General features: G+C 50.7%; 1 protein-coding gene across 1 annotated transcript in view; it reads right to left on the bottom strand.

The window, feature by feature from the left end:
• The window catches only part of WWC1 (WW and C2 domain containing 1), a 126,668-nt gene that overhangs the window by 42,790 nt on the left and 74,280 nt on the right, over positions 1-9,598 (bottom strand). The window contains 3 exon segments of the mRNA XM_005870618.2: positions 4,466-4,539; positions 5,983-6,129; positions 6,764-6,893. Coding sequence (XP_005870680.1) covers positions 4,466-4,539; positions 5,983-6,129; positions 6,764-6,893 — 351 coding nt within the window.

Raw genomic sequence — 9,598 nt, 5'->3', positions numbered from 1 at the left:
TGGACCTGGGGCCTGAGGCCTGGAGCTGGGGTTTTGGCTCTGGCCTTCTTGATGAAAGGTCATTTTTGTTAAGAAATCATTTTGGCATCACGAGCTTCTAGCACTTTCCCTGGTATACTGCAGGTACTTGATAACATTAAGGAAGGAGTCAGGAGCCCTGTCCCTTAACTTCTTTGAGACTGAGTATCCCGTGCCTGCCAAGTGAAAACATACCATTCAGGGCTCTTTATACAGTGCCCAGTGCCTGCAGATAGTAGGTCTGATTATCACTGGGCCAAATTAAGATTCACAGTATAATCAAGAGCCCTGAGACACATATCTAAAGGCAGTCACGTGATCCTTCAGGATTTAGCCTTTGCAAAGTGCTTTTAGCTACCATGTCCTAGCCTCTCCCAGCCCCCAAAGGATGGGTGAGACCTGGTGGTTATCCTGTTGGACACATGTCCAGAGAGGCTCACCTACGATTGAGTCACAGCATGGCTTTGACCTGTTGAGAGCCCAGGCCTCTGGACTCCCAGTTTGATCAAATCTGCAGACGATGTGGCCCAACATTAGTTTATCTAAAGACGGTGGGAGACAAGATGTCTGTGCTGTGTAGTGAAAATTCCATAGAGAGATACTTCTTGGTTTGTCCACTCCCCAGCCAAGTGTCTCAGCATGCATGGATTCTTAGAGCTAATTAATTTAAATTCCATATTCACACGTAAAGATAACAAAACAATTATTCGTCATTCAGAATTATTGTGAAAATGAGCCATTATGTATTTATTATATAATTAGAGGCCCGATGCACACAATTCATGCAAGAGTAGGCCTTCCTTTCCCAGGCTGCCGGCACCGGCTTCCCTCTGGTACCCGGGACCTGGGCTTCCCTCACAGCCCCAGCTTGGTCCGGAAGGACATCCGGTCTAATTGGCATATTACGTTTTTACTATTATAGATGTTTAAAGTATGCACCTGTTTAGTACATAACAGGTACTAAACCAGTGGCAGTTAGGGGCCCCCTACAACCATAGCTAAGACCACAATTGCTAACCAGTGAGTGTGGTGGCAGCGCCGTGTGAGCAACCATGGACCTGGGGCCTGAGGCCTGGAGCTGGGGTTTTGGCTCTGGCCTTCTTGATGAAAGGTCATTTTTGTTAAGAAATCATTTTGGCATCACGAGCTTCTAGCACTTTCCCTGGTATACTGCAGGTACTTGATAACATTAAGGAAGGAGTCAGGAGCCCTGTCCCTTAACTTCTTTGAGACTGAGTATCCCGTGCCTGCCAAGTGAAAACATACCATTCAGGGCTCTTTATACAGTGCCCAGTGCCTGCAGATAGTAGGTCTGATTATCATTGGGCCAAATTAAGATTCACAGTATAATCAAGAGCCCTGAGACACATATCTAAAGGCAGTCACGTGATTGGACCTGGGGCCTGAGGCCTGGAGCTGGGGTTTTGGCTCTGGCCTTCTTGATGAAAGGTCATTTTTGTTAAGAAATCATTTTGGCATCACGAGCTTCTAGCACTTTCCCTGGTATACTGCAGGTACTTGATAACATTAAGGAAGGAGTCAGGAGCCCTGTCCCTTAACTTCTTTGAGACTGAGTATCCTGTGCCTGCGAGGTGGGTTCTGACGACCAAGTGAGAACATACCATTCAGGGCTCTTTATACACTGCCCAGTGCCTGCAGATAGTAGGTCTGATTATCACTGGGCCAAATTAAGATTCACAGTATAATCAAGAGCACTGAGACATGTATCTAAAGGCAGTCATGTGATCCTTCAGGATTTAGCCTTTGCAAAGTGCTTTTAGCTACCATGTCCTAGCCTCTCCCGGTCCCCAAAGGGTAGGTGAGACCTGGTGGTCACCCTGTTGGACACATGTCCAGAGAGGCTCACCTACGATTGAGTCACAGCATGGCTTTGACCTGTTGAGAGCCCAGGCCTCTGGACTCCCAGTTTGATCAAATCTGCAGACGATGTGGCCCAACATTAGTTTATCTAAAGACGGTGGGAGACAAGATGTCTGTGCTGTGTAGTGAAAATTCCATAGAGAGATACTTCTTGGTTTGTCCACTCCCCAGCCAAGTGTCTCAGCATGCATGGATTCTTAGAGCTAATTAATTTAAATTCCATATTCACATGTACAGCCCTCGCTGCTGCTCTCTAGCTGCTCTGAGAGCAGTGGAATGGCCAGGTCTGGCAGCAGCTCAACCACACGTGGGACATTGGAGGGGCTTTCTTGCATGTTCTTTCTAGTGACTCTTTCTCTCCGCCTGTGCTCCTCAAACCTCGGGCCTTGCATCCTTTGGAGAATCTGAGGAAACTACCAGACTTGCTGCCCAGAAATGCACATGCGACCAAGCATGGCATACAATGACCTGACCTTGCACTACAGCCTCCCCCTGGCCTCCACCCCTCAGGTCTTGCAGCCTTGATTTCCCCCTCGACTGGCTCGGTCCCCTACTCCTGCAGAGAGCTCTGGGTGGAGGGGAGGCAGGAAGCTGGATAAAGGCAGATGAGGCAGGAAGTGATGAGAAGTTGTGATAGGACTTCTCTCTGTGATAAGAAGTTGAATGGCTCAACCTGAGGGAAGATTTCGATTTTAGTTTCTCCATAACTGAGGACCTAAGACAGGCATCACCACAGGCTGGAAGAGATCCAGGGTTCAGAGCAGTCCCCTTCAGAGGGCACAAGAAGTGGCTATCCAAACGAGGAAGTCCTGTTGTTTTATGGGACCTCTAGGGGGAGCTGAAATAGTGCACAGGGAGTATTTTTTCCCTACCTGACCAGTATCCCCTCTTTCTCTTTTGGTCACAATCTTCCAAATTTTCTTTGGGAAGTCACTCCTCCCAAATTTTCAAGTCGTTTGGTTCCCACAAAGCTGACATCAATCTCCCTCCAAGATCTGGGCACATTACCCATGCCTAGGCCTTCCGATCCTTCCAATTCTCCCCACCCTTCAAAAATGATTGGTTCACCCAGAAAAGCCAGGGCATCTCAGACTCCAAACTTGTTACAACTTTTGGGAAAGGTGGGTGGTGCTCTTTCCACTGGGGCTTCTAACCTGGTAGTAGGTAAGCCTAGAAATGCTGCAGCTCAACACAAAGGCAGGCAGGATGGAGAAAAGAAGAGAGACTGAGTCTTTATATCATCATTTGAGTCCCTGGATACAGCTGTGCCTGAAGCTGGCTTACCCAGGACTTGAGTTCAATAAGCCAACAAATCCCCCCCCCCCCCTTTTTTTTTTATTCCCTCTAGTTTCTATCGAATTTCTGCCTTGCAGCAAAGGGTTCTGCTCCCAGGGAGTTCACAGAGGCCAGACCTGGGCACTGCCACACTCTACCTGGAATGGCTTGGAAGGTCCCTGGCCAGGAACTTAATGTAAGGAAAATGGAAGCATATGCCTGGCTTCATTCACCTACACAATGTCCTGTGGGCTATTTCCTAGCAAGGCTGGCTCAGTGATAGAAAGATGATGGACTTGAGGCCAGATTGTCCAGGGTTCCAATTCTGACTTCACCACATTGAAGAATCATTAAATATCTTACCTTTCTCTTCCCTAGCATGGAGATAATACAAGCTATCCTATACATTGCTTTTAATATTAAATGAGATAATGCATATGTGAATGTTTTATTTTTTAAATTTTTATTATTTTTTATATGTGAATGTTTTAGTACAATGTCTGACTCTAACAGATGCTCTCAATATGTCATCTCTGAGTATTATTTTATTTGTGTGCCCTAGCAGATTTGGCTCAGTGGATAGAGCGGCAGCCTGCAGACCAAAGGGTCCCAGATTCGATTCTGGTCAAGGGCACGTACCTTGGTTGTAGGCTCCTCCCTGGCCTGGGACCTGGTGGGGGCTCGTGCAGGAGGCAACCAATCGATGTGTTTCTCTCACATCGATGTTTCTCTCTGTCTTTCCCTTTTTCTTCCACTCTCCCTAAAAAAATCAATGGAAAAATATCCTTGGGTGAGGATTAAAAAGAAAAAAGGTTTTTTAATTTGTGGCAGTGGAACTCAACCGCTTGGGGTTCTGTGAAGCCACAGAACCTCTCTAGTCACCAGGGACCCCGCGGTTTATAAGCACAGCTTGCTCCCAGGGGTAGGACCCATAGTCCTTTTGGCCTGTTGCTAAAACCCCAGTTGTGTTCCTTCAAACCAAACTGCGTAGAGGATCATTGGAGAACCCTAAAGATAGACACTGAGGCCAGCAGGTGAAAAGATAAGTAGGCTCTGAGGTTTATCAGACGTGTGTTCAGAGCAGAGCTCCACCCTTTATCCAGCTCAGTGTCTGTGGGTCAGTCCCTTCCTCTCTGAGTTTCAGAGAGGATTACAACATGATGATTATAACACCTATCTTCACAATCTCTGCAGGATTAAGCAAGACGAGGCGTGTAAAACGGAGGCAAGAGTGGACCCTCAGCAACAGTAATTCTACTGTTAGGACCCTTCACCCCCAACCCCCAATTACCTCCTCTTAGCCTCTTCGTACCGAAGGCGCAATCGGACCTTCTCCGCCAACTGATTGTGGCTGCTGGTGCCGAACTGGAGGGAAGAACAGAGTCAGGCTGGTTACGTGGCTGCTGTGGCCAGGGCTCAGTGGCGTTTCAGGAGCTCAGGAAATATGTGAGGCTTTCGTAGGACGTAGCTAAGAATAGCCCCCAATTACTGAGCTGGCTGTGCACATCGCATCGCATCGCAAGGAAGCTAGTTAGGTGGCAAAACGCTTTCCTTCCTTCAGGCCGTGGGAAGAGCCCCAAACGCAGACATCAGTCACGCCTAGAAGAGAAGCTGAGGGCCCAGAATATCATCTCGCAGCCGCAAACGGCTTGGAGCCCATTCAAGCCACAGAAGCACGGAGGACAGCTGGTCAGGGACAGCCAATACACAAGAAAAGCCATTCTGGGGGCACTGGGGAGGAGGTCGACCGAAAACTCAGGGGGCTGCAGTCAGGACTGAAACACTGGGTGAGCAAGGAGAAGGTTCTAGAACCGGAAGGAGGCACACAGCTCGTTCTCAAATATTTCGGCCCACAGGCGGCAGGTAGCTGGCACATGGGTGGTGGGGGAGGAAAGGGGAAGGCCTGTTTGCTGTTGGGAGCAGCAAGAAGCTATAAGGCTCACCCAATCAGACGTGGACATAGCTTCTCATCACAAGTGGGAACACAGCTATAGAAGTCAGATAGGAAGAGCATTTTAGCCACAGAGGCCGGGCGGCGAGTTCGTTCAATGTCACCTGCTCTAGGAAACAAAAGCTCCCCAAAGCCACGGATTGCCTGCTCTTGCTTTCACGAGCTACGTCTGGACAGAGCTTGCACCATTCACCATGGCGACCGGACTGAGCTTGGGAACTGGGGAGTCAGCAGTGGTCCGCAAGCTGCACGCATTGTTTTAGGACCAATAGGAGGAGAATGCCCTGTTTTCCAGCTGGTGAGAGAAACACAGAATAGTGCTGCAAAACAGCATGAAGGAAAGACACTTGGTCCTCCAAAAACCCTTTCTGTGCAGCATCTAGACACAAGCACATGGCCCAGTGACACCAAGGATGTGGAGTCAGTGTCGGCTTTTCCTCAGACCACCATCTGCTGTCACGCTGGGGCCGGGAGCTCTGCAAGAGAACGGAGCTCCAGCCCTGGCCGGTGTATCTCAGTGGTTAGAGTGTCGGCCTGTGCACTGAAGGATCACGGGTTCGATTCTCAGTCAAAAGCACATACTTTAGGTTGCAGGTTTGATCCTGGCCCCAGGTCTGGGCACGTGCGGGAGGCAGCCAGTTGATGTGTCATTATGTTTCTCTCTCCCTCTTCTCTTCTCCCTTCCCTTCCACTCTCTCTTAACAATCAATGAGAAAACAGAGAGAGAGAGAGCAGCCAGCCCCATTGAGAGCCACCAGCCGGCTCCCCAGGTGAGTCACAAGGGGGTGGCCATCATCCCAGCAGTCTCCTGGGGGCGGTCCCTCACGAGGCCCCCAGCAACAGGCACTGCTACTCACACTCCCCGAGATGTCCGTCTGGGAGCTCATGTCCAGGTACTGCTTCGGCAGCGGGAAACCCGAACTCTCCAGAGAGCTGCTGCTGGACCACAGGTCAGAGTGGGACCCTCTGTCGGTCCGGAAGCCGTCCTTCAGCATCGCAAGGCTCTGAACGGGGAGGACAGGGTCAGTGACACACCTTTTCGGGAGGGAGTGCTGGGTCTCTCACTCTCCATGTGCCTTGCCTGCCACCTTTGGTAATTCAGTAGGAACCCAGTCTCACCCACGCCTCCTACTTCTCTGTAAAGAGTCAGCAGTGAGTGGGTACTTGCTAGGTGCCAGGCACTGTGCCAGGCCCCTTCCATGGGAGAGACTGGTGTGGACACTGGCTCTGGAGCCACACTGCCTGAGATCCCCTGGCTCTGCTACTTCCTAGCTGTGTGATCTGAGCTAGTTGATGAACCTCTCTGTGCCTCAGTGTCCTCTCCTGCAAAATGGGAATAATCACAGATCCCATCTCATAGGGCTATCATGCTGACTAAACGAGACGAGCAGAGTAAAGTGCTAGCACAGTCCATACTCAGTAACTTTACCACGATCGTATTTAATCCTGACCACAGCCCTGCCAGGAATGACCCAGGATTTATCCCCATGTAACCCACGAGGGAGCTGTGACATGGAGAAGCTGACAGCTAGGATTCCCTGGTCCATCTGACTTAAGCCTTGGCGCTCTGAACTGCCTGGCATAGAAAGGTGCCCAGGAGACATGGAGGTGGAGCCCACGTCATGGGCACTTTGGTACCTTAATGAGATCTTGCTTTTCCTTTTCTCCACAGGTGATGGCCTTTTTGATGGCTTTCGTTTCTCTCAAGACAGCCTGAGCTTCATCCAGTTTGTAGCTGCCCTGAGCGTCAGACATTTTCTTGTCGATTCTAGGAGACAATCAACGGGAAAGGTCAAAGATGGGGTGAGAAACAGGGTGTCCCAGGGGAAAAACACAGACCACAGAGCTTCATTCTCTCAAAAATTTTCCTCTCTCTGTCCTGCCTATGGAATAAGGCACAGAAGGACCATGTTCAATCACAAATGTCCCTAGTGTGGGGCTGTAGAAGCAAGACCACTCTTGAAGTCCAGGGTCCTCTAAGTGTCAGCTCTTACAGGAAGCCTTCCTGGATTACCTCCCGGGGCCCTCCCGGCTGGGCCGGGTGTTCCCAGAGCACACGGCACCTAGCTGCAACACTGCATTCATTACGCTGTGTTATAATTAGTAATTTGTGTGATTGTGTCCTTGACCCTGGCAGGCTTGCATGTTTGAGTAGCTTTAGTGTCTGGCATAGACCAGTCCTTTAATCCGGCTATCTCAACCTCAGAACTCCTGATAGTTGAGGCCGTATCATTCCTTTTTGTAGGGGGCTGTCCTGTGTTTGATGTCATCCCTGGCCTCTGCCCACTGGATGCCAGTAGCATCTTGACCTTGGGCATGGCCCTCAGCCACCAGGAGCCTGTTTCCTCCTCTAAGAAAAGCTGGATAATGTCACCTGCCCAGCCATGTCACAGAGCAGTGAGGAACATCAAGGGGGATAAAGGACGGAAAATGGGGTTGTGAACAGGGAGCCTGCAAGCTGTAGACCAGCGGTTCTCAACCTGTGGGTCATGACCCCTTTGGGGGTCGAACGACCCTTTCACAGGGGTCGCCTAAGACCATCGGAAAACACATATATAATTACATATTGTTTTTGTGATTAATCACTATGCTTTAATTATGTTCAATTTGTAACAATGAAATTGGGGGTCACCACAACATGAGGAACTGTATTAAAGGGTCGCGGCATTAGGAAGGTTGAGAACCACTGCTGTAGACAAATGTAAGGGATCAAAATACTTCTCGCCTGGAGTGCTTACCGGCTCTCCTACATACAGGTTCACTGTGATGGGGGGAAAATAAAAAAAGCGAAGGGTCATGATGTTTTCGGAAGGTTAGACCACACCAGAGATGGCCGGGGTCCCAGCCCCCAGGGAAGGAGGCTGGGGTGATGACAAGGTCCAGGGGGCACAGAGTTTTAACTGCTTCACACTTTTGCCAAAGGCAAGGAGGCTTCAATCCAGGGTGGAGAAAAAGCAACTTGACAGTGGAGGGAACACCACAAGCCCATTATTCAAGGAGCAGAAACTGCTCAGGGGCATTCCTTTCTGTGTCCAGCTAGACGCCAACCCGTCCTGAGCTAAAAATAACCTGAGTGGGGAATCAGGACCCGGAGCAGGTCTCCATCCTGGTCTCATGGTCTGTGTCTCTGGGCAGGAGAGGGAGAGAGAAGGAGAGAGGGACGGATGGACCGCGTCCTGGTCTCCACAGCGCAGCCCTCCTGCTCCCTGTCCGCTATTTCAGCTCCTCAGAAAGAAAACAAAGCCCCATTTGTGTCTCCCACTGAAAACAGCCCGTCCATTCCTTTCGAGGACTCGGGCCTGGGCCAGCCTGCCAGGTCACGCGAGCTCGGGTACCTTAAATCTGGTCTCAGATTTAGTTTGAGAAACTGGTCTAAAGGGAGCTTTCCGCAGCGGAGGCCGCCCAAGATGCTCCGAGGAGAGGAGGGTCCCAGGAGCGAGTGTCCAGGCCTGGAGGCGGCCCTGCCCCCAAAGGGGTGGTGGTGAGGGGAGACACCGTTTATCTGAGCACACCCAGGGGCTGGGGGCTCCGGGGAGGGGCTGTGCCCGGCTGGCCTCTGCCAGGAGTGAGGATGGCTGTGAATGCCCAGCAGGGCGAGACAGAAGCGGTCTGTCTGCGCCTCGGCTCCTCGCACAGCCTCTACCTGATTTCTCTCAGGGGCCTTAGCAACCCAGGCTCTGGAATTTGGCTCCGAGAGCAGCTCAGAGAGGAACTCTTTTGGGATTGGGGTGGGGGTGGGGGAGGGGAACAAAGGGTCACCATTATGAACACAGTGAATGAATCTTTTTTTTTTTTTTTTTTTTTTTTTTAGGAAAAAGAAAAGTTGTGTGTTTAGGGGGAGGAGGGGGTGCGAGGGGTGTGTGTGTTTTAGGATTTCCAAATTGCGCAGCTGTCCTTTCTCTGTGCACCGCAGTCACAGGAGCCCGGTGGCCACAGCATAGCCATAGACAGAGAAGCGGGCAAAGGCTCTGACCGAAGCCACGTCCTCTCCGTCCTGTCCAGGCAGCTCTCACCCGGGTAGGGTGGCCTTGGGGACACGCAGAAAGACACCACGCTGCCCTGCGCCCACGGGGGCGGTGTGCCAAGCCTCAACTCCTTCCTATCCACACGGGCTCGAGGCAGCGGGCAGCCCCCATGCCCAGCTTTCATCTTGATTTTCATTCTCCCCTAAGAGGTACCCTCCAGTCCCCATCGACCTTTTCTTTTGAAAATGGGTAGGTGACAATGAATTGAAGAAATGGTACGTTTCACTGTCCCCCATGGAATGCAGAGAGAGAGAGAGAGAGAAGGGTAGGAGGAAGTGACTGTATTATCTCCTATTAAGGGGCTTATGTTTTCTGGATGGGGAGGGGGTTACCTGGGATGATGCCAGGAAGGGATGTATTAGGACATGAACTTCAGAATCCAACAGTGGTGGGTTCTAACCCCTGCTCTGATGCTTACCAGTTTGGAGGCCTTGGATATATTTTAAAC

This window comes from Myotis brandtii, unplaced genomic scaffold (genome assembly GCF_000412655.1).
Source record: "Myotis brandtii unplaced genomic scaffold, ASM41265v1 scaffold32, whole genome shotgun sequence".
In the NCBI taxonomy this organism is placed as follows: domain Eukaryota; kingdom Metazoa; phylum Chordata; class Mammalia; order Chiroptera; family Vespertilionidae; genus Myotis; species Myotis brandtii.
This window is presented reverse-complemented; position numbering and strand designations above follow the sequence as displayed.